Here is a 27,391-nt window from a genome sequence, read left to right as displayed (position 1 = left end):
TTTAATTGAGACAGTGTGCAAGGAGGAGAGAGAGAGATGGTTGGGGGACGGGGGAGCAGCAGAGAGAGCTCCCTCTGTACTGAGCATGGAGCCGATGCAGAGTTCAATCCCAGGACCCTGAGATCATGACCTGACCGGAAACCAAAAATCGGATGCTTAACCAATTGAGCCACCCAGGCACCCCCCCAAACAGCATTTTAAATGTACACATTTTGTTTATTTTGCTATTTTTAATCTGCTGCGATAGACTCCTATCTACTCATTTGATTCACTCTATTCTTCTCCATTTATCATTCTCTCACTGAATATTTTTGTTCCCACTGTGTACCAAGCACTGTAACAGGAGCAGAGACACAATGGTGAATGAGACAGAAATGGTTCGACCCTGGCAAGACACACCATGAACTTCCCTAGGCCTTATTGTCAGGGAGCATAAGGGACATTGTCTTCATGTGAATCATCCAGAAGAAAAAGGCGCTTTGACTGTGGCTTAATTCCATGTGTTCTAGTAGAATGACAATAGCTTCTAACATAAGGTTGTCACCTTTTTCAAGTAGTCTTTTGCTTCTTTTGCCCTACCTTTACCCCCGGAGCAGTTTTTGGAGCTATCCCAAGAGGTACGGCACTATGGGTTCTTGCAGCTGGATCCCTGTACCTGTGACTACCCGGAACCCGGCTGCAGGGCCGTCCTTTCTGTTGGCAATAATGAGATCAGCTGCTGCATAACCCTGCCTGGTAACCAGACCCAGGAAATCATTTTCCAGATGAACAGAGTGAAGTGCTGGCAGGTCACTTTCCTTGTGAGTATCTTGGCACTTTGCCTTACCTATGATTTAAAATCTCTACCCATAGTGTAAAAATCCTATTGACTTTGGATGACAAAGTTGGCAGTAGCGAGAATGATCTGCCATTTGCATCACAACCTTGAGCGGACTGGCATCTAGGCCACGTTAAGCATCACCTAATGGTAAAACCTGTCTATTGTCTGGTATGAGTGTCCCATCCATATCAGTAGACACCCATCTCCCCACTTTACAGCAACAGACTTCTCTACTGCTTGAAGGGTGGCTATAGTAATAGGGCACAGTGAAACAAAGACTACTGTTTACTGAGTACTTACTACATACTCAGTATTGACTAGATCTCTACCCTTGGAAACTGGACACTGAACAGTAGAGCTCTCCTTAAGGATCATACTTACATTGCCATCTCCTCCCAGAGGAAACCCCATGATCAGATGTGTTGAGTGGCTGCTTTGGATCAGACGCTGTTCTGGCACTGCCACATCTATTATTTAATTAAATTCTTGCAGTAACTCAGGGAGCTAAGTGGGATTATCCCCTTTATACAAGAAACTGGGGTTAACTAGTAGAGGACAAATTCTGTTAGAACAGCCATGACCCCCCAGTTGCTAAATCCATGGAATCCATGGGGACTTTTTAGCTGGCACAATACTAGACCTCCCTGTGGCATTCAGTGTTGTCAACCATTTCCTCCTTCTCAGAATTCCCTCCCCTTTCTCCCCTGTCCTTTTTGAGCTTCCTCTTCCTCTGAGCATTTCTGAAGGCTCATTTCTCCTGGGGTTCCATTTGCATCTTTCCTCTACATATTCTCTTGAATCAGTCGCCTACATCCCTGTCAAAAGGTCCAGTATTTCTTAATGCTGGATTGTCTACACCGCATGTCTCACAGACATCCCAAACTTAGCCTTTTCCCAAACCAAACTCATCCTCACCCTCTCGGGATCTCCCCCACTGTGTTCCCTGATTTTAATCTTGACATTATCAGCATATGACTTCAGTCTTTGAAACTTATGGGAACTCGTTTTATGGCCCCAAATCTGGTCTATCTTGGTAAGTGTTCCACATACACTTGAGAAGAATGTGTATGTGTATTCTTCTATGATTGGGTGCAGTATTCTTTAAGTTGAGCAGTTGAGAGCGTTCAGATCTCCTGAAACCTTATACATTTTCTCCTTGTTCCATCAGTTACTGAAAGAAGACGAATTTTAAACCTTAAAACCTAATTGTGGGTTTGTCTATTTCTTTGAGGTTCAGTTTTCCCCCTTCTTTTCCTTCCTTCTTTTGATTAGGCATTTTGAACCCATTTATTTACACCATTGTTTTTTTTTTTTTTTTTGGTATGCCCTTTCATTTATTTTCAGTTACTTTAGACTTTATTATGTACTTCTTGTGAACTTATTACATTCCACTTTCAATTTTTATATCACTTCATAAAAAAATGTAAAAACAATGTATTTCTATTTTCCCTTTTGTGATATTTATTGCCATATTTCTACATATATAAGCCTCCTGCTACATTGTAATTATTTTTTCTTTTAAACAGTTGATTATTTTTAGTTAAACTTTTAGTTTTGATGTAACTGTAGGTTCCCATGTAGTTAGAAGAAATGGTACAGAAATCCTGGGTACACATCACCCACTTTTCTCCAATTGTTATATCTTGCAAACTTATAGCACAACATCAACACCAGAATGTTGGCATTGGTACAAGCAATGTTTTCATCATCCGAAGAACCTGTCATATCAGCCTTTATAGCTGTGCCCACTTTCTCTTGTCACACCTCTTGTTAGCCCCAAGGAACCACTCCTTGTGTCATTTCAGGAGTGTTGTGTAAAATTTTTGAAAGTGATGGATATATTCATTATTTTTATTGTGGTCCTGGTGATGTAGGAAAGACATTAGGGTTTGAAGCCGATGGCTAAGAATTCTTGAGATGTCTTTGGAGCAAAAAGGTGGTTTTTATTAAAGCACGGAGACAGGACCCGTGGGCAGAAAGAGCTGTACTGGGGTCATGGGAAGTGGCCCATTATGTACTTTCAAGATAGGAGGGGTTAGGGATAGCATAAGACTCTAAGGAATTTTGGAAGCAAGTTTTCCAGGACCTTGAGGGGGCTAGATATTGTTAGGAAAAGGTCATTTGTTACCATCTAATAAAACCTGGGCCATGAGACCCTTCAGACATATATCTGTGGGTCATATACTTGGAGGATGATTGCCAACTTGTATCTTTGGGGTGGGTAGATACAAAGAAAATTTCCAAAGGAATTATTACATGTTAAAGTAGACTTACAGGAATCTGGGAATCAGACTAAGGTTGCCTTTTGCCCTTAGCAAAGTATTAACATCGAGGCAGTTGAGTCCGTAGAGGAAGGTCACTCTGCCTGTTTCAAGGACTGTAGGCAGTAAGGATATTAATAATTTTTCTTCTGCCTTTGTTTCCATATAAATGATTTCATGAATGTATGCCTATGTCTGAACTCATCAAATTGTATACATTAAATATGTGCAGGTTTTTTTTTACATCAATTATACCTCAAGAAAACTGTTTAAAAAAAAACAGAAACATTCCTAAAACAAGGTTATATATTGATCAGTTGATGAAATATTGTGACTAGAGGTTTGCAGGAATGTAACCTTGCATTTCCCTGGAAATGTCCAGTAGTGCAGTGTTTGTAGTGACTTTACAGAACACGACTGCTGTGAATAATAAGAATTGGCTGCATTTAGGAGGCAAAAACATAAATAAAAACAAGGGGTTGACTAAAAATGTTCTATAAATGGAATCAGATGTAGCCTTTAGGATTGGCTTTTTTTACTCAGCATAACTCTCTGGTAGTTCATTCAGGTTGTTGTTTATATTAGTAGTTTGGTTCTTTTTATTGCTGAGCAGTATTCCATGGCATGGAAGGAAGATTTATTTAACCACTCACTGAGTGAAAGATACCTGGTTGTTTCCAGTTTTTAGTTATTATGAATAAAGCTCCTATAAATATTTATACATATGTTTTGGAGCACAAATCTGCATTTCTCTGGCATAAATGTTCAGAAGTACAATTGCTGGGTTACATGGAAGTTGCATGCTTAGTTTTTTAAGAAACTGCTAAACAGCTTTCAAGAGTGGCTGTGCTAATTTCCGTTCCCACCAGGGATGCATGAGTGATCCAGTTTCTCTGCATCCTCATCAGCATTTGGTGTTGTCACTGTTTTTTTAGTTTAGTCATTCTGTAAGTGTGGGATGGTATTTTTTAAAGATTTCATTTATTAAAAAAAATTAAAAAAAAAGAAAAAGAAAAAAAAAGATTTCATTTATTCATGAGAGGCAGAGACCAGGCAGAGGGAGAACCAGGCTCCCTGCGGGAAGCCTGATGTGGAACTTGATCATAGGACCCTGGGATCAAGCCCTGAACCGAAGGCAGATAGATGCTCAATCACTGAGCCGTGTCTCTGAGGCATCTCTCACTCTGCAGTTTTTCATCCTCCTAACAGGATCTTGTGCAAAGCAAAAGTTTTTAATTTTGATGAATTCTAATTCATCAGTTTTTCCTTTTATAGATTGTGCTTTAGTGTCGAGACTAAGAACTCTTTGCCAAACCCTAGATCCTAAAGATTTTTTTCTTAGAGTTTTTCCCTAAAGGTTTTACAGTTATAGGTCATACATTTAAGTCCATGATTCATTCTGAGTTAATTTTCATGTAGGGTGTGAAAGACAGCACGACATTCCCTTTTTTGCATGTGGAAATCTACTTGCTCCAGCACTATTTGTTGCAAATCCTGTCCTTTAACTGAATTGCTTTTATACCTTTGTCAGATATCAGTTGGGCATATTTGTGTGGATTTATTTCTGGATTCTCTCTCCTCTTCTATGATGCATGTATCTATCCCTTCACCAGTACTACACAGTCATTCCCTTCCTTTGTAACAGCTTTATCAAGATATAATTCACATACCATACAATTGATTTACATAAAGCATATAATTCAGGGGCATTTAGCACATTCACAGAGTTTTGCATCCATCACCACAATCAATTTTAGAATACTCTCATCATCTCAGAAAGAAGCCCCGTATCCCTTAGCTCATATGTATTCCCCCATTCCTACTAGCCCTAAGAAGCCACTAATCTGCTTGTCTTTACAGATTTATCCATGCTGAACATTTCATGATTAATGGAGTCATACATGATCTTTGTGACTGGCTTTCTTTACTTAGCATAACGTTTCCAAGGTCCACTCTTATCGTAGCATGTATTAACACTTTATCTTTTTCATGGCCAAATAATATTTTGTTGTATGGATATACAAAATTTTGTTTATTTATTCATTCATTTTTTTAATATTTTATTTATTTATTCATGAGAAACAGAGAGAGAGAGAGGCAGAGACACAGGCACAGAGAGAAGCAGGCTCCATGCAGGGAGCCTGACGTGGGACTCGATCCCGGGTCTCCAGGATCACGCCCTGGGCTGAAGGCAGATGCTCAACCGCTGAGCCACCCAGGTGTCCCTATTTATTCATTCATTAATGAACACTTGGGTTGTTTCTATCTTTCAATTGTTGCGAGTTACGCTGCTATGAACATTTGTATACGAGTTTTTGTGTGGACATAGGTTTTCATTTCTCTTGGGTATATGATTAGGAGTGAAATTACTGGTACCATGGTGGTAATTCTATTTTTAACTTTGTGAGGAACTTCTAGACTATTTTCCAAATAGTCTGCTCCTCCATTTTATGTGCCCACCAGCAGCGTATGAGGGTTCTTCCCACACATGCACAGATCGTTATTCAGCCAAAGATCTGAAAAGCGCTCTCTGGAGCTCTGAACTCTACATAAAAGTCCTTGTCTGTGGTCTTCTGCCCCACAAATTCTAAACTCAACTTCCTCAAACTTTGATCTCTTTCTCTTCAGCTTGGCAAGACCTCTGGGCTTTATTTGGGTTCACTGGTCCTGCACTGTATCCTGGAAAACTCCTCCAGGCAGTAAACTAGGTAACTCTAGGGCTCACCTCATTTGTTTGCCTTCTCGCTCAGTGTCTGAGAACAGCTGTTTTTCAGTTCATTTTTTACTCTGATGCTGCCAGATGAAGATTTCTAAAATATAAAGCTAATTATTATTCAGCTTTTAAAATCAGTTAATGCATGCCTATTGTTCTCAAATGAAGTTCAGACTCCTTAACTTACCTTTAAAACCTGTAACAGCTAAGTGCTCTTTGGTGGCCAGCAATAGAAAGCAACACTTCTGGCTCTAGTGAAAACGGGATATTTATTGGAAGGGTATGGAATACCCACTGACTTAAAGGAAGGCAGAAGCAGAGGCTTAGGAAAGTCAAGAACCAAAGGAGCTCAAGGTTTCTAGGAAACAAGGAATTCTTTATCAGGACCTGCTCTTTGGATCTCTTCATTCTGGAATCAAATAAGGGGCATAGAGGGCATCTATCCTATTGGCCTGAACTTGGGTCGTATGCCCCACCCCCTCCAGGAGGGTAGCATTCACTGATAGTCCTACCTACCTACATGGACCCAGTGGAAGGCAGAAGGTTTTCCCAAGGACATTTGAGACTCCATTACTGGGAAAAAGAGGGATAGCTGCTGTATAGCAAAAATCAAAGCTGCTTCCTACAGAGCCCTCAGGATCTGGCCCCATGCTGCCTTTCTGAACTTCTTCACTCACTGCCCTGCCTGACTTGCAGCCCGTGCTTTAGCCACACTCAATCCCTTGCCACATCTCCACTGTGCCAGGTCCTCTTGTACCTCAATGCATTTGCACTTGTTATTTCTCCTACCAGGAACCACTTGTCACCACCCCTGCCTCCACCCCCCTCCAAAAAACCCACAACAACAAACTTGGAAAATGTCTACTCCTGCTGCTCAGATACCACCCCCCTTAGGAGGCCTGCTTTACCCTCCTAGTCTGGATTAGGTGCCCACTTACCTCCTTCCATAGACCTGTTTGCTTCCCTTTAATACTTATCATACCAAACTGGTGACTTAATTTCATAGGCCTTCATAGACCAATAGCTTCTTGGGCATACTAACAGGATCACTTGTTTTGGTGTTTTGCCCAGCACTTAATAGTCACTTCAATTTCTATTGGATATCAAATAATATCTTTTCTCTGTAGGGGAGTCTGCTGGATATGGATGGACCCCAGAGAACTCTCAACCAGAACTTAGAGCTCAGATTTCAGTATAGTGAAGATAGCCGCTGGCAGTGGTTTGTTATTTACACCAAACAGGTGAGTTATCAGGGCAGAGCATGAGAACCAGTGCTGAAATGCCCTCTTGCTTGCTAGGATGAACATAACACATTACCCTAACCCAACAGGAGCAGAGTACTAGAATATGATATACACTTTCTTTTTTGACCTATAATACTGTTTTTTTTTGTTGTTGTTTATTTTTCATTTTGTTTTATTTGACTAGTAGTCACCAGAGCCTTTGTATCAATTAGATATGAATTGAGTTACTAAATAACAAGACTCAATAATGACTTAGTCCAAAGGTTCTTGAACTTTTTCTCAAAGGGCCAGATGGTAAATATTTTATTTTATTTATTTTTTTTTAATTTATTTTTTATTGGTGTTCAATTTACTAACATACAGAATAACCCCCAGTGCCCGTCACCCATTCACTCCCACCCCCCGCCCTCCTCCCCTTCTACCACCCCTAGTTCATTTCCCAGAGTTAGCAGTCTTTACGTTCTGTCTCCGTTTCTGATATTTCCCACACATTTCTTCCCCCTTCCCTTATTTTCCCTTTCACTATTATTTATATTCCCCAAATGAATGAGAACATATAATGTTTGTCCTTCTCCGACTGACTTACTTCACTCAGCATAATACCCTCCAGTTCCATCCACGTTGAAGCAAATGGTGGGTATTTGTCATTTCTAATAGCTGAGTAATATTCCATTGTATACATAGACCACATCTTCTTTATCCATTCATCTTTCGTTGGACACCGAGGCTCCTTCCACAGTTTGGCTATCGTGGCCATTGCTGCTAGAAACATCGGGGTGCAGGTGTCCCGGCGTTTCATTGCATTTGTATCTTTGGGGTAAATCCCCAACAGTGCAATTGCTGGGTCGTAGGGCAGGTCTATTTTTAACTGTTTGAGGAACCTCCACACAGTTTTCCAGAGTGGCTGCACCAGTTCACATTCCCACCAACAGTGTAAGAGGGTTCCTTTTTCTCCGCATCCTCTCCAACATTTGTGGTTTCCTGCCTTGTTAATTTGCCCCATTCTCACCGGTGTGAGGTGGGATCTCATTGTGGTTTTGATTTGTATTTCCCTGATGGCAAGTGATGCAGAGCATTTTCTCATGTGCATGTTGGCCATGTCTATGTCTTCCTCTGTGAGATTCTCTGTCATGTCTTTTGCCCATTTCATGATTGGATTGTTTGTTTCTTTGGTGTTGAGTTTAATAAGTTCTTTATAGATCTTGGAAACTAGCCCTTTATCTGATATGTCATTTGCAAATATCTTCTCCCATTCTGTAGGTTGTCTTTGAGTTTTGTTGACTGTATCCTTTGCTGTGCAAAAGCTTCTTATCTTGATGAAGTCCCAATAGTTCATTTTTGCTTTTGTTTCTTTTGCCTTCGTGGATGTATCTTGCAAGAAGTTACTATGGCCGAGTTCAAAAAGGGTGTTGCCTGTGTTCTTCTCTAGGATTTTGATGGAATCTTGTCTCGCATTTAGATCTTTCATCCATTTTGAGTTTATCTTTGTGTATGGTGCAAGAGAGTGGTCTAGTTTCATTCTTCTGCATGTGGATGTCCAATTTTCCCAGCACCATTTATTGAAGAGACTGTCTTTCTTCCAATGGATAGTCTTTCCTCCTTTATCGAATATTAGTTGCCCATAAAGTTCAGGGTCCACTTCTGGATTCTCTATTCTGTTCCACTGATCTATGCGTCTGTTTTTGTGCCAGTACCACACTGTCTTGATGACCACAGCTTTGTAGTACAACCTGAAATCTGGCATTGTGATGCCCCCAGATACTGGTTTTCTTTTTTAAAATTCCCCTGGCTATTCGTGGTCTTTTCTGATTCCACACAAATCTTAAAATAATTTGTTCTAACTCTCTGAAGAAAGTCCATGGTATTTTGATAGGGATTGCATTAAACGTGTATATTGCCCTGGGTCACATTGACATTTTCACAATATTAATTCTGCCAATCCATGAGCATGGAATATTTTTCCATCTCTTTGTGTCTTCCTCAATCTCTTTCAGAAGTGTTCTATAGTTTTGAGGGTATAGATCCTTTACATCTTTGGTTAGGTTTATTCCTAGGTATCTTATGCTTTTGGGTGCAATTGTAAATGGGATTGACTCCTTAATTTCTCTTTCTTCAGTCTCATTGTTAGTGTATAGAAATGCCACTGACTTCTGGGCATTGATTTTGTATCCTGCCACGCTACCGAATTGCTAGATGAGTTCTAGCAATCTTGGGGTGGAGACTTTTGGGTTTTCTATGTAGAGTATCATGTCATCGGCGAAGAGGGAGAGTTTGACTTCTTCTTTGCCAATTTGAATGCCTTTAATGTCTTTTTGTTGTCTGATTGCTGAGGCTAGGACTTCCAGTACTATGTTGAATAGCAGTGGTGAGAGTGGACATCCCTGTCTTGTTCCTGATCTTAGGGGAAAGGCTCCCAGTGCTTCCCCATTGAGAATGATATTTGCTGTGGGCTTTTCATAGATGGCTTTTAAGATGTCGAGGAATGTTCCCTCTATCCCTACACTCTGAAGAGTTTTGATCAGGAATGGATGCTGTATTTTGTCAAATGCTTTCTCTGCATCCAATGAGAGGATCATATGGTTCTTGGTTTTTCTCTTGCTGATATGATGAATCACATTGATTGTTTTACGGGTGTTGAACCAGCCTTGTGTCCCAGGGATAAATCCTACTTGGTCATGGTGAATAATTTTTTTAATGTACTGTTGGATCCTATTGGCCAGTATCTTGTTGAGAATTTTTGCATCCATGTTCATCAGGGATATTGGTCTGTAATTCTCCTTTTTGGTGGGGTCTTTGTCTGGTTTTGGAATTAAGGTGATGCTGGCCTCATAGAACGAATTTGGAAGTACTCCATCTCTTTCTATCTTTCCAAACAGCTTTAGGAGAATAGGTATGGTTTCTTCTTTAAACGTTTGATAAAATTCCCCTGGGAAGCCATCTGGCCCTGGACTCTTGTGTCTTGGGAGGTTTTTGATGACTGCTTCAATTTCCTCCCTGGTTATTGGCCTGTTCAGGTTTTCTATTTCTTCCTGTTCCAGTTTTGGTAGTTTGTGGCTTTCCAGGAATGCGTCCATTTCTTCTAGATTGCCTAATTTATTGGCGTATAGCTGTTCATAATATGTTTTTAAAATCGTTTGTATTTCCTTGGTGTTGGTAGTGATCTCTCCTTTCTCATTCATGATTTTATTAATTTGAGTCTTCTCTCTCTTCTTTTTAATAAGGCTGGCTAATGGTTTATCTATCTTATTAATTCTTTCAAAGAACCAACTCCTGGTTCTGTTGATCTGTTCCACAGTTCTTCTGGTCTCGATTTCGTTGAGTTCTGCTCGAATCTTTATTAACTCCCTTCTTCTCTTGGGTGTAGGATCTATTTGCTGTTTTTTCTCTAGCTCCTTTATGTGTAAGGTTAGCTTTTGTATTTGAGTTCTTTCCAGTTTTTGAATGGATGCTTGTATTGCGATGTATTTCCCCCTCAGGACTGCTTTTGCTGCATCCCAAAGATTTTGGATGGTTGTATCTTCATTCTCATTAGTTTCCATGAATCTTTTTAATTCTTCCTTAATTTCCTGGTTGACCCTTTTATCTTTTAGCAGGATGGTCCTTAACCTCCACGTGTTTGAGGTCCTTCCAAACTTCTTGTTGTGATTTAGTTCTAATTTCAAGGCATTATGGTCTGAGAATATGCAGGGGACGATCCCAGTCTTTTGGTATCAGTTCAGACCCGATTTGTGACCCAATATGTAGTCTATTCTGGAGAAGGTTCCATGTGCGCTTGAGAAGAATGTGTATTCAGTTGAGTTTGGATGTAAAGTTCTGTAGATATCTGTGAAATCCATCTGGTCCAGTGTATCATTTAAAGCTCTCGTTTCTTTGGAGATGTTGTGCTTAGAAGACCTATCGAGGTATAGAAAGAGCTAGATTGAAGTCACCAAGTATAAGTGTATTATTATCTAAGTATTTCTTCACTTTGGTTAATAATTGATTGATGTATTTGGCAGCTCCCACATTCGGGGCATATATATTGAGGATTGTTAAGTCCTCTTGTTGAATAGATCCTTTAAGTATGATATAGTGTCCCTCTTCATCTCTCACTACAGTCTTTGGGGTAAATTTTAGTTTATCTGATATAAGGATGGCTACCCCTGCTTTCTTTTGAGGACCATTCGAATGGTAAATGGTTCTCCAACCTTTTATTTTCAGGCTGTAGGTGTCCTTCTGTCTAAAATGAGTCTCTTGTAGACAGCAAATAGATGGGTCCTGCTTTTTTATCCAGTCTGAAACCCTGCGCCTTTTGATGGGGTCATTAAGCCCGTTCACATTCAGAGTTACTATTGAGAGATATGAATTTAGTGTCATCATGATAACTGTTCAGTCCTTGTTTTTGTGGACTGTTCCACTGAACTTCTTCTTAAAGGGGAATTTTAAGAGTCCCCCTTAAAATTTCTTGCAGAGCTGGTTTGGAGGTCACATATTCTTTTAGTTGCTGCCTGTCTTGGAAGCTCTTTATCTCTCCTTCCATTTTGAATGAGAGCCTTGCTGGATAAAGTATTCTTGGTTGCATGTTCTTCTCATTTAGGACCCTGAATATATCCTGCCAGCCCTTTCTGGCCTGCCAGGTCTCTGTGGAGAGGTCTGCTGTTACCCTAATACTCCTCCCCATAAAAGTCAGGGATTTCTTGTCTCTTGCTGCTTTAAGGATCTTCTCTTTATCTTTGGAATTTGCAAGCTTCACTATTAAATGTCGAGGTGTTGAACGGTTTTTATTGATTTTAGGGGGGGATCTCTCTATTTCCTGGATCTGAATGCCTGTTTCCCTTCCCAGATTAGGAAAGTTTTCATCTAGAATTGTTCAAATACATATTCTGGCCCTCTGTCCCTTTCGGCGCCCTTGGGAACCCCAATTAAACGTAGGTTTTTCTTTCTCAGGCTGTCGTTTATTTCCCTTAATCTATCCTCATGGTCTTTTAATTGTTTGTCTCCTTTTTCCTCAGTTTCCCTCTTTGCTATCAACTTGTCTTCTATGTCACTCACTTGTTCTTCCACCTCGTTAACCCTCGTCGTTAGGACTTCTAGTTTGGATTGCATCTCATTCAATTGATTTTTAATTTCTGCCTGATTAGCTCTAAATTCTGCAGTCATGAAGTCTCTTGAGTCCTTTATACTTTTTTCTAGAGCCACCAGTAGCTGTATAATAGTGCTTCTGAATTGGCTTTCTGACATTGAATTGTAATCCAGATTTTGTAACTCTGTGGGAGAGAGGATTGTTTCTGATTCTTTCTTTTGAGGTGAGGTTTTCCTTCTAGTCATTTTGCTCAGTGCAGAGTGGCCAAAAGCAAGTTGTATTGGGAAAAAGAGAAAAAGGAGAGAAAGAAGGAAAGAAAAGAGAAAGAGAAAAAAAAAGGGAAGAAAAAAAAGAAGAAAAAGAGAAAGAAAAAGAAAGGAGAAAAAAAAGGGGGTGGGGGAAGGAAACAAATCAAAAAGCAAAACAAAACAAAACAAAACAAAACAAAAAAAAAAAGAACCACCGGGGAGTATCTTCTGATTCTGTCTACTTTAAGTCCCTTGGCTTCTCCTGGAAGTTGTCTGTCCAGCTGGTCTTCTGGGGGAGGGGCCTGCTGTGCTGATTTCAGGTGTTAGCAGTTGGGGGAGCTGCTGTGCCCCTGCCTGGTGCAGGGCTCAGTGGGGGTTGTTTACCTCGTGAGGCCGCAGGAGGAACAGCCCCAGTGGCGGGGCAGCTCTGGAGCCCTGGAGTCAGCTCCGGCAGGAACTCCGTCTGCAGGGCCTGGAGTCTCCGGGCGGGGCCGCTGATCTGCTCAGCTGGGGCAGGAGCGTCCTCGCTGTCCTGGGCCCTCCCGGCCTCTGCCTGTCCCGGGGGAGGCGGGATCCTGGGCTGTGTCCCGGCGCCCTGTGCTCCGGAGCCTGCGCTGGTGGATTCGCGCTCCCGGGCCGCGCAGCCCCTTCCGCGGAGCTGCCGCCCAAGCCCCTCCGAGCTGCTCCTGGAACCGCGCAGCCCCCTCCGCACGGAGCCTCTTCCTCTGCCCGAGCCCCTCCGAGCTGCTCCCGGGGCCGCGCAGCCCCCTCCGCGGAGCCGCCGCCCGAGCCCCTCCGAGCTGCTCCGGGTCCCGCCGGTCCCGCCGGTCCCGCCGTGGGCGCTGCAGCCCTTAGGGAGCTCGGCGCACTGTCCCGGGGCGCAGGTGCCTGTTAGTGTCCCCGGGAGCCCGAGGGCATCCCCGCCCTCCTGGGTCCTGCTCCACCTCCCTGGAGCCCCTTTCCGCCCGGGAAGGTCGGTGCAGCTCCTGCTCCTCCGGGACGGGGCTCTCCTGTCCTGGGGACACTCGCCCCGGCCTCAGCCCGGCTCCTCGCGGGCCCCTCCCCCTCGGAGGCCTTTGTTTTTTTCTCTTTCCCCGTCTTCCTACCTTGATAGAAGCGCGAACTCTTCTCACTGTAGCATTCCAGCTGGTCTCTCTTTCAATCTCAGGCCAAATTCGTAGATTTTTAGGATGATTGGAAGGTTATCTAGGTAATTTGGTGGGGACAGGTGATTTGGGGACCCTACTCTTCCTCCATCTTGCCCCTCCCCAGATGGTAAATATTTTAGTTCTGGGGTCCATGTGGTCTCTGTTGCAACCACCCAATTCTGTTGTGGTAGCGCAAAAATAGCCACAGACAATCTGTGAACAAATGATTATAGCTGTTTTCCAGTAAAAATTTGTAAAAACAAGTAAAGGGTTGGATTTATTGACCTCTAACTTAGACAATACAGATTTTTATCTCACTTAATAAGAATACTGGAAGTAGATGATTGACATCCCTTTGGTGTGGAAGGCAAAGCTTTGCCTCAGAAGCCCCCAGTAGACTTTCCATTATGTCTCATTGGCCAAGACTGAGTCACATGACCACTCCTAGCTCAAGGCAGTCTGGGAATCAAGTATTTAGGAAAAAAGAACAGAATTCATGATCAACTTAGAGTAGGCATGAGCTGGGCACTTTGTCATCAGACAAAATCAAGGTTCTATTAGGAGAGGAGGGATTGCTGGACACCAAACTATTTCGGTCTTCCATTGGTTTATAAAGTTGGAATAAAAGTTTTTTAAAAAAAAGATTCAATTTTCTAAACACCAAATTCAGCTGAAAAATTCTATGAACGAATTCAAGCAACTTCAAATTGAAATCAAAATTGCAGATGTTCTAAAACAAAACCAAAATATCAAAGTAATCTTTGTGTCAGCATTTCATTCAGCTTAAGTCGCTGGTGATCACACTAAGTTCCTTTGAGCATTCTGGCTCAGGTAACCAAAGCTCCCCGAAACTCTCTACTTTTAGTATAGGTACAATCATGAGGTAATAGATACCAAGGTCCTCTGAAAAACACAGAGTGCTAAACCAAATTCTAGGTTAAAGAAATGGGCCGTCAGGTTCACCTTGAATATGAAACACCCTTAGGGAAATGGTAGGATGGTTTGCAGTCACTTGGAGAGATGCAGATAGATTTTGGCAGTGAAACCACCTACCCTTGCCCAGAATGCTAAATTCAGTAGTTAAATTTTATTATGGTCCTTTAGTCTGTACCAAATGAGTTTAAGCCACTATAGAGAGTGCAATAAACATTCTTTTAAAGGATTCCTGGTAAGGTCTTATTTCCTTTGGAGTGTGGGTTTATTGATATGTACCCGAAGAGCTACTTCTGCAAAATGCAGAAGTATGGCTTGTGTGCCTTTCAAGTACAAATGAGGGCTTGGACCCCAATATTTTCTAAACCCTTTCTTTAAACAATGGCTCAGTGCCTTTATATTGAAGGAACCTTACCTGGTTCATAGCCAAGTCTTAACCTACATATCTCTGTACATTGTATAAGAATATGGATCCAGTCCACATCTTGGGGGGCATTATTAAACACCTTTCCTAGCTTTATCAATGCTGGTTATGTGGTTTAACTATTTCATACCCTGGTTTTGTGTAGGTTCTATATATGCAGAGATGAACAGGGTTAGTTCTTAGCTAAACCAAGAAATCAAAATTTGTTTTTGTGTGTAAATCCCACATCTTCTATTCTTTCCCTATTGGTAGTAGTGCCTTTCTTCTACCTGCTTTCTCTCCCCTTAAATAAAATAAATTCCTGTCAAGTCTACAGCCCTGCAAGACTTTGAGATGGCTACCTATATGTAGCCATTCTCCCTCTAGTTCTACTTTCTATGTCCTACCCTCCACAATCCCAACCTGGATTTTCTCTTTCCTTTCTCCTCCTCTCCATCACCCCTTCCCTTCAGTGCGGTATATAAGTTTATATGGTATCAATTTATGCTATAAATTTATAGTAATGTCCTATAGCCTCAAGCTTTGAGCTTTAGTTGTCTCAAATGTTAGTAGGGCGAAAAGAGAAATATGCAAGCCAAGAATTGAGAGCAAGACAAAGGAGAGAGAGGTTGAATGGGAAAGGAGCAAGTGGGTAAATTGTAGGAAACCTTAAATTGGGACATGGAGTGAAGATCCTGGAAAAAAGGAAACCCCAGCTTTTGTTTAGTAGGGTGTCTGCTGTGTATCCTGGCACCAACAGTGATGAGCCAACAAAAAGCCACAGATGATATCAGGGGCAACCATCAGTCTTAAAAGTGAATGATTAAAGATACCATAAAAACCAGAAAGTGATGAAAAACCATTTTTTTTTAGTTCAGTAAAAGCCATAAGGTGCTAATATACCCTTTCAAACAGGTTACCATTTATGCCTAGTAATAGGTCTCTCAATAATTATGCATACAATTAAATGTAAGGTCAATCATCATCGGTTGATTTGATTAGTCAGGGTTTTTACAAAGTTATTTGTTGCTTGTAAAACAGCCTCTTACAAAGTAACAGGAAAAATAGGAAGGGAAGTTTTAAGAGGGAAAAAGATAGTAAATGTAACGAGTTCTCTGTCTTTTTAAAAATTGACTGTAAGTACATCCATCTAATTGAGAAAATATATGGGTACTTGCTAATTGCATCTTATGCAAATTTATGGAAATTAAAGAAGACATCTAAATTCTTAAAGGCATAGGATTGGAGAGCAGAGCTCAAAATCTTCTTTATGGTGTGAGGAGGGAAGAAAGACAAGTTCTCTTTAATTAAGAGATTTCTTTATTCCTGGATTCTTTAGGCTTTTTTGCTGAGTAGCTGCCTGAAAAAGATGATCTCAGAAAAGATGGTAAAGCTAGCTGCAGAGAATCCAGAAATGGTAAGTTCTCTTTATCTGTGTATATATTTCACCTTAAGTTCCTACCATTAGCCAAAACTAACCTACATGGATAAATTCCGGTCCTCAAGGGAGGAACCCAACCTCCCAGAAGTGAGCTCCTCTGCCTTCTGCAAGCTGTCTTTAGAATTCAAGCTGTTTTTTCCAAGAAGGGTCCTTACGTTGCTCTGTATTCTTGAATCTCTGCTTTCCCCCAGATGGAAGATCCCAGATTTACCATAAAAACTACATCATAAAGTCAGGATCCTGAGAGGTCTTTAACACAGCAGCGATGAACTTAAATAAGCTCTATAATTTTGTCTCTAGAAAGAACTCAGTTTCTTGAAACTTCTGTGCCAAATTAAAATGCCATTAGGGGTTGAAAGAAGCCATAGAATAAAAGAAGCTCTCAAGGCTATACATTTTTCTGAGTGTAAAATAAATTTTGCCTCTCTAGTCTCTTCAATAAAGGCCTAGTAACCCATTGAAAGGGTTGGTGGCAGGCAGTAAAAAGAGACACTGAGATTTTAAACTTTTCTACTTGCCTTGTCACCATCATGATGCAAGCATATTCCAAGTAAGACAGTACACTTGGAGTTTAAAAATGTTAACAAATACTAATGCCTGGTTGACATTTATAAACATAATTTTTTTTTGCAGAATGTTATACTGATATTTAAAAAATGCAACAGAACATATTTGAAAATGTTCCCTAATGTTTTCATTTAAATTGAGTCCTTTAAAAGAAGATAGGTGACATCTTTAGTTTAACGTTGTTCATTACTAGACTTTGCAGCTTTTTTCTAAGAAAATAGTTAAATTTTATCCTATTTCTCTTCCTTCTAGAACTGAAAATATTTTCCTAGGGAAAATAAAATTTACTCCCTCTTGGTATTTGAACAATTCAAAAATGTACTGTAGAGTAGCAAATCAAAGCAACAAAAGAATTGTGGATGCTCTTTTTAAAAAGAGGTCATAAAATCTAACCTCTTAGGCAGAATGGACCCCCTTAGGCTCCAATTATTATATATATAAAAAGAAGAAGAAAAAATAGTTAACTGAAGTAGCCCCATTAAAAGGGAGAAGTACTCTCAAATGTGGCTGAATAAAATATAAGCTACCTACTTCATGCAGGAGATACTTGAACAGTGAATAGCTAGCTAAAGAGTTTACTAAATAATAGAAGGTAGTGACTTATTTAAAGTTTTAAAAACAACAACAACAACAAAACAACCAATCACTGTAACTACATTCTTCATATTTGCACACAAATTGAAACCTATACTTTCTCTGTGGCCGATAGTGAAATCAGCATATTAGTCGCTATTGCATTGCTTTATCCAAATACTCAACAAATTTTATTTCTGTAAGCTCTTTTTTTTTTTTTCTTATTTTCGGTCTTAAAAAGAAAAGTTAAGACCCTTTCTCTGGAAAACTGAATTTTGGGGGCACTTGAGTGGCTCATTCGGTTAAGCATCTCTTGTTTTCAGCTCAGGTCATGATCCTTGGGGTCATGGGATGGAGCCACATATTGCCTCGGGCTCTGCACTCAGCAAGAGCAGGAGGGGTGTCTGCTTGAGATTCTCTCCCTCTCTCCCCCTCTTGCTCTCTTTCTCTCTCTAAAACAAATAATAAAAAAAAAATTTTTTTTAAAGGAAATTAGGTTTTCAAGGAGATGTTGTAGGGATAGTCCACATTTCAACCTGAAATTTCATCTGAAAACCCCTGGGTGAAATGAAACCCTGGAAAGTGAAGAGAGCAGACAGGTCAGCTCTTTGAGTGTATACTGAGTTCCAGCTTCCTCACAAAGCACAGTTGACCAGAACAAATCATTCTGTGGAACTCAAAGTAGCCATGTGAATGTATGACTGTGATATTCACTAGTTTTCTAGGTAAATACATAAAGTCTAAACTGACATGTATCACTTATAAAGGGGGACTAGGGACTTATCAAAGGGACTGGGATCCAGAGGTCTCTATTTTGCAAGGCAGAATAGATTCCAAGATTTTGATTATCATGAAGAATCTGGAGAGGGGGAGAGAAATTAAGGAACTTATAACCAGATAAACCCCATAAATAAAGCAGATAGTCCCTAGAAGGAGATTAAATAGTATTATTTTATCCTAGTAAGAAGAAAGGCTTTGAAGAAGAAATTTAGTGCTAATTTAACTTAGCTATAGGCAATGCTTTCAAAGGTAAGACTTGAACCATTTCTGAAGAGATTATTAAAATTTGAAATCAAATAAATGTACTAAACAATGTAAATACACAACAAAATTATCTTAGTCTTTTTTTAAATTTTATTTATTTATTCATGAGAGACACAGAGAGAGGCAGAGACACAGGTGGAGGGAGAAGCAGACTCCATGAAGGGAGCCTGACGTGGGTCTTGATCCCAGGTCTCCAGGATCACGCCCTGGGCTGAAGGCAGTGCTAAACTGCTAAGCCACCTGGGCTGCCCTCATCCTACAGTCTTAAAGGCAGTATTAACTGTAAACCTGAAGGGGAAACAAATCATAACATTCTTTTAAAGCTATGCTCCTATGCAAAAACCTTTAATAAATTTTTATTATTTGCTCCTTTTAACTAGAACAGAATTTTAAGAATTATTTTATTTGAAAATAAACTGTATGTGTTGGTAGTAGGTTTGGCTATATATAATGAAGAACAAAAGACAGAAGTGTCCTAGATAAAACAGAAGTTTGTGTCTTTCTCATCTAAAAGAAACCCAGAGCTAGTCAGTCTAAGGCTGGGATGGTGGCTCCATTATATCACCAGAGACCTTTCTGCTCGGCCATCTTCAGTTTGTGACTTTTGCCTCATGTTGAAAATGGCTGCTGGAGCTCCAGTCATTATTTCCACATTCTAGGCAGCAAGTATGAATGGATATGAATGGCTCACCTCTCTTCTTTAAGAAGGGATCTCCAAAGTCCCACAGATTTTCATCTTACGGCTCATTGGCCAAGAGTTAGTCACACCCCAGGCCTACACCTAGCTGCAAGGGAGTCTGGTAAACATTGTCTTTTTAGAGGGTAGTTGTCTCTCCAAATATATTTGGGTGGTATTACTAAGAAAGAAGGGCAGAATAGATATTAACGTAGGCTACCAGCAATCTCTGCCATTGAAAGAAATCTAAAAGACATCAAGAAAAGAAAGCAGATGTATTTTATGCAATAGATGTGCTCCTATGAGTTTCTGAAAATGTATCATTGTCATTATCTTATATATTGAACCGTAATCTAAATATATGAGAGGTATCAGGAAAAGATGGTGACTAATTTTCTGAACTGAAAAATAATTTCTATTTTTAATAATCCACACCTAGTTTATCTGTATATTTTTTCCTCAGGTTTACTCAAAAGAGGTTCTGAATATCCAAATTGGTTTTCTGGAAAATGACAAAGAACCAAATGGCTTTCTGATTCTGGCTTGCCTCATACCTCTATCCCCAATGCCAACTAACATCACCATATGTATTTTTCTTTCCATTACTATTTCATTTGGGGCAAGACCAGACTATGTAAAAGGCCAATGGGCTCAGAAATCATGCTTTAAAGTATGTTTCTGTCACATGGTGAGGAGGGGAAACAGCAAGGGCAGTGTTATGTCCCAGGAATGTCAGCCTTTGAACCCTTGGCACTTTCTAGAAAACAGAAAAAGTACAGATATATTCCAGCCCATTTGAGAAAGATCTGAGCATAGCAGGTGGACAAAACTTTAGAGAGCTGGGAGAAATTACCATGTGGGAGTAGGTAGGCAGATTATTAAAAGAAAATACCTGTTGATAAAATAAAAAAAAAAAAAGAAACTACCTGTTGATGAAGAAGAACGTAGAAGAATACTGCATTATGAAAAAAAAGATTTGCTCTCTCCTCCAACAACTTTATCCCCCCAGTATATAAAATATTTAAAGCCCTTCTTGATGTAAGTCAAGGATACAGATTGTATCAGAAATTGCTTACCATTCATAGTGGGTTCTATTTTATTTATTTCAACATAGGGGAAGAAGGTAAAGGAGAATAGGAGAGAGAAAAATTCTGAGCTGTTTTCGCTAACTCTGTATTTCATTGCACGAGAATACTTACAGGCTGTAAAGTAATATTGTAAGCAATGACAGTAATATTAGCAACATACGTAAGACAACAGAGCATTAACTTCTCATTTATTAAGACTTAATAACAAATTTTTAAAAATATTTTATGTATTTATTAGAGAATGTGAGTGGGCAGTGGGGCAGAGGGAGAGGGAAGGGAGAGAATCTCAAACAGCCTCTGCACTGAGCGCAGAGCTGATGTGGGGCTCAATCTCATAACCCTGAGATCATGACCTGAGCCAAAACCAGAGTCAGACGCTTAATGGACTGAGCCACCTGGGCATCCCTAATAACTAGTTTTTAAAAAATTGTTAGGCTTCAAAGATATGAACATTTCTATTAAGAATACCAGCCTTGAGGATGTCCTTTGTGTCTTTCAAAGCAATTTTTTTAAAGATTTTATTTGACACAGAGCACAAGCAGGGGGAGGAGCAGGCTCTCCCCTGAACCAGGGAGCCAGATGCAGGGCTCCATCCCAGGACCCTGAGATCATGACCTGAGCCAAAGGCAGATGCTTAGCTGACTGAGTCACCCAAGTACCCTTCCTCCAAAGCAATCTGTTTTATAACAGTATTAAGTTAACTGGAGTTTAAAGACCATGCCCTTTTGCAATGTCATGTTATTTATCCCACTAATTTTGAAATGTTCCTCTCTATATTCTCATGAATAAGAAACAATGATAAACAACTTAATTAAGTCTCACTTCATCCTTTCATTTACAAATGCCTATATTTACCATGCAATTGTTGGAGATTTGAGGATCCAGAGTCAAGGAGTTTGTTGGAGGAGAAAGGCAATTAGTAAGGAGATAGTTATGGCCATTGAGTGGTAAGTTGAGCCATGCACATCATGCTAATTGCTTCATAAGAGTGTTCTTTTCCTGTAGGAAGAGTAGAAGAACTCTTCCTCCTCAACCCTGCCTAGATGATGCTTCCTGGCTGTGCCAGACACTACTCGCTTTTCTGGGTTCTCTGACTCTCCACCCTGCTCTGTTCTCTGATCTCTGTGTGCTGCCACTTTGCTCTCTGACCCACGGGAAAACCCAGCAAGACTGGATGGAGTGTGGAAGAAAAGTGAGATTGGGGGATTTATTTCTCCACTTCTGTCCCTGCTGGGTCTCTGTGGCTGGCGCAGCCTTCTGCTGAAGGCCAAGCTCTTGGAGGCAGCCTCTTCCTCTCTGCAGCTTTCGCTCTCCTCATTCCAGTACCAGCTGCCACCCATGACCCTTCAGGCCTAGGAATGGTAAAATTTGCCCTTGAGCCCCTCACTGCCCCTGGGATCTCCAACATCCCTTCATGGACTCACTTTAATTCTGTCTGCACTGCCATTAAATAGTTCCTTTTTTTTTTTTTTAAGATTTTATTTATTTGTTCATGAGAGACACAGGCAGAGGGAGAAGCAGGCTCCCTGCAGGGAGGCCAAAGTGGGATTCTATCCCAGAACCCTGGGATCAAAGGCAGACACTCAACCATGAGCCACCCAGGTGCCCCAAATAGTTTCTTTTTAAAACACTCCTCAGGAGTGTGCCATCTGTTTTCTGCTGGGTCCCTGTTATATTAAGTTTACCTTATGCATATGAGGTATATTCAAGTGTCTTAAACTTCAGTTTGATCTTCACTTAATTAGTGGTGCCTTTTGATTAATCAAAGCCCCACTTGGGTTTGATTCAGTGTATGGATTGGGGCTCTGTGGATTATTTTAGGATTTAGGAGTTCATTTTGTGTGAAGTCCTTTGAGAAGCTGTGTTAAATCACAAAAGCTATAGGTAACCACCAGTGTTAAACATTAGGCTTCGCTTCACTTTTGGGGGCTCAATTTCTGCAACATTTGTACGTTTGCAAACGAAAGGGGAATGTGCCAATGGGTAGCAGGTGTGCCTGCTGACTGGCTGCCTTTGAGACCATTAAGAGGATTATTGTGGAAGGGGAAATGTGCTAGTTAAATAGATTATTTGTGTGCTTGCTTCTCCAGGCTGTGCTGACTGACATTTTACTAATCTATTTAGCAGATTGAAGTTCCAGAACAAGGCAAAAGTAAAAAAATACCACATTCAACAAAGCCAGGTCTGTGAGTAAAATTATGTAATTGATACATTATAATTTTGATAAATCTGTCCTTTTCCCCCCTTTAACCAAACTCTTTTTACTTTTAAGAATAAGCCAGAATTTTCTTTCTCAGCAGCTCCTCTGCATAGAATTGGGCCAATTGGAGGACCATCACAGAAGTACAGTATTTTTACTGTAGTACCCCATAGGGCCAAGGGACATGCTTTCCTGCATTTTTACATAGAAAATTTCCAAGAAGAACACAAAATTCTTTAGTGATTTTTTTCCACACTCCATGCAGTTTTTTTGAAAATCCTCTTTCTGGTTTACATTTTAGCTTCATGAATTCTCTGCAGCGTACTCTGTATAAAACAACCTTGAAGTTTATTAAATACTATTTGAAGCATTTAGGTCTGCTGGGCAGATAACAGTAACAGTAAATATCACAATAGAAAGCATTAGTAGGCACTTATTGCCAGGCACTGTCCTAAGCACTTTTATGTGGAATAACACATTCATTCTCACCAAAGTCTTATAAATCATTAGAAGAAATGGGCACAGAGAGGTTAGGTGACTTCCCCAGGTTGCACAGTAATCAGTAGTGGAAGGAAGTAGACAATTTGACTCCAGAGTTGTGTCCTTAATTAACCCTTCCTTTCTAGATTCAAATCCTAGGGTATGTAAATGAAATAAAAGTGACCTCCAAGTAAAATTTGAATAGAATTTATTATTGGTCTGCTCCTGTTACACAATCTGCTGTATATATAAAGGTACTAAGTACATAAATACAGTATTTATAAAAATGAAATAAAGTCCTTTCTTGGGATGCCTGGGTGGCTCAGCAGTTGAGAGTCTGCCTTCCGCTCAGGGCGTGATCCCGGAGTGCCGGGATTGAGTCCCACATCGGGCTCCCTGCCTGCTTCTCCTTCTGCCTGTGTCTCTGCCTTTCTGTCTGTGTCTCTCATGAATAAATAAGTAAAATCTTAAAAAACAAAAAAAAAAAGGGTCCTTTCTTGAGTGAATAAGCTCAGTAAAAAAATTTTAAAACAGACTAAATGCAAAGCTTACTCTCTTTCGTAACACTAGCATTTTTGGCTGCTTAGATCAGAGACAGGAGATAAGAACTCTGCCATGTACTGGCGATGTATCTTCAGGCATATCAAAAAACTAAATGTTTAAGGGACTCGTGAGGTGCTTATTAAAATGCAGATTCTTGGGCCCCACTCCAAAATATTGATTTAGCAGATCAGCATTTATAGCAAGCATCCCAGTGGGAAACATAGCACCAAGTTTCAATTTCTTGACCTTTAAAACATAGGCAGTAATTACTCCATCACTCAAATTCAGCGGCAGCATAGTGATTAGCACAGAGCTGAGGTTCTCAACCTTGGTTGCACATTGGCATCACCTGGGGAGCTCTAAAAACAAATCTTGGCTAGACCCCATCCTCAAAGACTGTGACTTAATTGGTCTAGGGGCCCGGCAACAGAATATTTAAAAGCTCCTCAGGTGGTGTAATGTACGGTCAGGATTGAAACTATTATCCTAGAACAGGGGTTCTCAAAGTGTGGTCCCTAAAGTCACAACATCAGCATACCTTGAGAACTTAGGAATTTATATTCTCAGGCCCTAAACCTACTTCATCAGAAACCCTAGGAATGGGGGCTAGTAATCTGTGTTTTTTTGTTTTGTTTTGTTTTGTTTTAAAGATTTTATTTATTCATGAGAGACAGAGAGAGAGAGGCAGAGACACAGGCAGAGGGAGAAGCAGGCTCCATGCAGGGAGCCTGACGTGGGACTCTATCCTGGGTCTCCAGGATCAGGCCCTGGGCTGAAGGTGGTGCTAAAGCGCTGAGCCACCTGGGCTGCCCAAATAGTTAATTTTTTTTTTTTATAAATTTATTTTTTTTAAAGATTTTATTTATTTATTCATGATAGAGAGAGAGAGAGAGAGAGGCAGAGACAGGCAGAGGGAGAAGCAGGCCCCATGTAGGGAGCCCGACATAGGACTCAATCCCAGGATTCCAGGATCATGCCCTGGGATGAAGGCAGGTGCTTAAGCTGCTGAGCCACCCAGGCTGCCCTAGTAATCTGTATTTAGCAAGCCCTCCAGATGAGTCTGATGCATGTCCAATTTTGAGAGCTACTGTTTTAGAAGAACAGATAACACATAGCACAACTATGATCAACATTGAAACTAATTCAGATATCCTCTCAGATGAGCAGCAATGCTAAAACAGGCCAACCTCCCTCATGCTCTAGGCAGGGCCAGCATGTCAAAAGTTGTCCAAGTATATTGAGTTCCAACTTATTTAGCAGACCTTTATATAGAGTTATCCTGAGCCAAGCACTGTTATAATTGCATTCCACATATAACTCATTTAATCCCCATAACAACCCAGCTGTTATTATTATCCTTGGTTTATAGCCAAAGGAACTGAAAACACAGAAAGGTTAAGTAACTTGCTCAAGTTCACACAGCAAATAAATAAATGATAGAGCCAGTATTGCAACTGAAGCAGTCAATTTGTTGTTTAACCCATAAAGTGTGTTCCTTTAACCACGTGAGACTTCTCTATCAAGACAAATCCCTCACAGAAAAAAAAACTTTTTTAGCTTATCTGCCCATTGAGACACATTTATTTCACCAGGGACAAAGCCATGGCCTCGTCTTTGAGATTTCATAAATACTGAAAGCCAACTATTCAGTCACTGAAGATTTATAACAAAAATATTAAATATTAAAATATTTTAAAATTCTTAAAATATTTTAAAATTTAAGAATTTTAAAATATTTTAAAATAACTATAAAGCTTTATAGCATCATAGATTTATAGCAAAAATATTAAATATTAAAATATTTTAAAATTCTTAAAGAATTAAGAATTGTATTTATGTGAGGTGTGCACGAAAGATTTGGGTGGAGTTAAAAATTGAAAGTTGCATAGCTTTAAGAGATGGGGGAAAGGAGGAAAGAGTCAGTGTTCAAATGTTACCTGGGAATGTCCCAGTGCCTGGAAAGGCCCTCTGGACAGGTCTACCTTGGCATACCAGTAGGAGGCGCCCTCAGCCCTAACACACATACACCTACCCCAAAAGCTTCTACTGGGAAAACCCACTTGAAATAACTGTGGCTAAAATAAATGTAACCTTTCTGTTGCCTTTTAAATATTATTTTAACATTCTTGACTTTTAAATTATTGTTGTTGTTATGGAAATTATTTCCTCTCACATAGATTTCTGATCTGTTTATTTCACAACAGAAAGACTCTTGTTTTCTACCAAGAAACAAGATTGAGATAATCAAAGTTGACTGTGTTTTTGGGACCATAATGGAAGAAGACCTTTGAAGAGAAATTCTCACGTTTTAAAATGTCCTCTAGGGCTGTCTGGACAGTGAAAGAGCTTGGGGATTGAACATGGGCTGCCCACCACCAGTGGAAGAAATTTGAGCCCATTCATTTTCTTTTGATATCAAGATGGACCATATTCCCCAACACTACTTCAGGATGCTGTTAATATTAAGATTCAAAAGAAATATGAGCCAAAGTTATACAATTTGCTTTTAATGACTCATAAGTGACAAGAGGCAAATCCAAATCAATTAGTGTGAAGTTTTTTGGTTTTTTGTTTTTTTTTTTTACTCCAATAGATGTGTACCTGGCTTGATGAAGTTCTCTATATGTTCTAATATTACGTGAATGAAGGCTCACCATAAAACACTATAAATGTATTTGGGGTTAAGTTCTGAAGACATGACTCATCACCTGAGGATAATGTGGCTCTAAGAAATGGAATCATTGGAAAAGAAATCTGGATTTCACTGATCCATCCATAGAACCAGAGCAAGGAGGTGATGAAATATTAATTTCTTCCCTTACATAATTCTGATCCTACCAATAGGGATGTACTCAAAGTAATGGGCTGCCCGGTTCTCTATTTCTCCATGGATATAATCGTATTTTATCTTTAGAATATGGAATTCAGTTTAATAATCGCATGCTATTTTGAATATTTCTAATTTGGAAAGCAGTGTATGGGGCCTTGCACTCAATATCAGATACTTTGTAAGTCTCTTAGCTTTAGAAGTATGTGTATTTTTTCACTAGATTTTTCCTTATCTAGTTTCAGTTTATCATAATGAATGTAATTATATATGGAATTAAGACTGCAGTAACGGAGAGGGACAGAGGAATCTATGTAATGTAATTAGATAAAGTGCAATATTCTAATGTTCTTTTCTAACTGGTTTGTGTAACTAATTATGTAATAAATATGAAATATATTCTTGTGAATATAAAATTTACTGATGAAAATCCTGAGAATGATCCTTCTGAAATATAGAATCTATTAAAGCCCTGTAATGTTTTTAAAGCAATGCCTCTAGCCATAACTTCTGATGTCATAAAGTTTTATATTTATATATTAGGCAGTAGGAGGATGTTTTGCAGGGGAGAGGAGTCGTAAACATTCAAATCATCCATGGTGATGGTATAATGGATCAGGATACATTTTCAGATTAAAATAGAAGTTTGTCTACTGTTTTGCCAGTTTAAGAACAGTTAATTTCTTTTTAATAGCAAACACCTACACAGTGTAAAAGCCTATTGGAGACACTAGAAATGCAAAGAGAATTTGTATTTGGGGTGAAAAGGTGCATATACTAGATTAAACGATCCCCAGTTGCTATTTTATAGGTCAAAAATAGTTGAATGTTGGCAGTTTCAGATATTTCAACTTGATACATGAGAGCCAGTAATCCCAGACAACATGCAGTGGGTGACCAATGTGTGGCATGAACCTGTGTGTCAGAGGAAGTCGGGAATGTGATCAGGAAGGCCTATGGGGAAGAGGGACTTTGAAGAAGCAGTGGAGAGATGGGGACACACATGGGAAAGGATAAGATAGGCCCTGATGAGAGAATGAGTAGGAAATGATGAGCAAACCTGCTCTGTTCTGGCAAAGTTTTAGGTTAGGGAGTACTTAGTAGATAAAGCTAAAAGCAA

The 27,391-nt window shown here is 40.0% G+C and overlaps 1 protein-coding gene across 8 annotated transcripts in view; it reads left to right on the top strand.

Annotated features, from left to right (window-relative positions):
* The window catches only part of SNX31 (sorting nexin 31), a 72,448-nt gene extending 45,689 nt beyond the window's left edge, over nucleotides 1-26,759 (top strand). Inside the window, exons 10-14 of one of the 8 annotated variants that reach the window (XM_035709929.2) lie at nucleotides 597-800; nucleotides 6,922-7,035; nucleotides 16,172-16,249; nucleotides 22,349-22,403; nucleotides 25,649-26,759. In XM_035709929.2, the coding sequence (XP_035565822.1) occupies nucleotides 597-800; nucleotides 6,922-7,035; nucleotides 16,172-16,249; nucleotides 22,349-22,403; nucleotides 25,649-25,683 (486 nt within the window). In that variant the 3' untranslated portion in view covers nucleotides 25,684-26,759. Of the gene's footprint in view, nucleotides 1-596; nucleotides 801-6,921; nucleotides 7,036-16,171; nucleotides 16,250-22,345; nucleotides 22,404-25,648 lie in introns of all 8 variants that reach the window. The other 7 variants (XM_025450861.3, XM_025450864.3, XM_035710027.2 and 4 more) reach the window with 7 other exon arrangements.
* The last annotated feature ends 632 nt before the right edge of the window (nucleotides 26,760-27,391 follow it).

The sequence above is a fragment of the Canis lupus genome, chromosome 13, assembly GCF_003254725.2.
Source record: "Canis lupus dingo isolate Sandy chromosome 13, ASM325472v2, whole genome shotgun sequence".
NCBI lineage: Eukaryota > Metazoa > Chordata > Mammalia > Carnivora > Canidae > Canis > Canis lupus.
The sequence above is the reverse complement of the archived record's forward strand: the minus strand, read 5'-3'. Positions and strand labels throughout refer to the sequence as shown.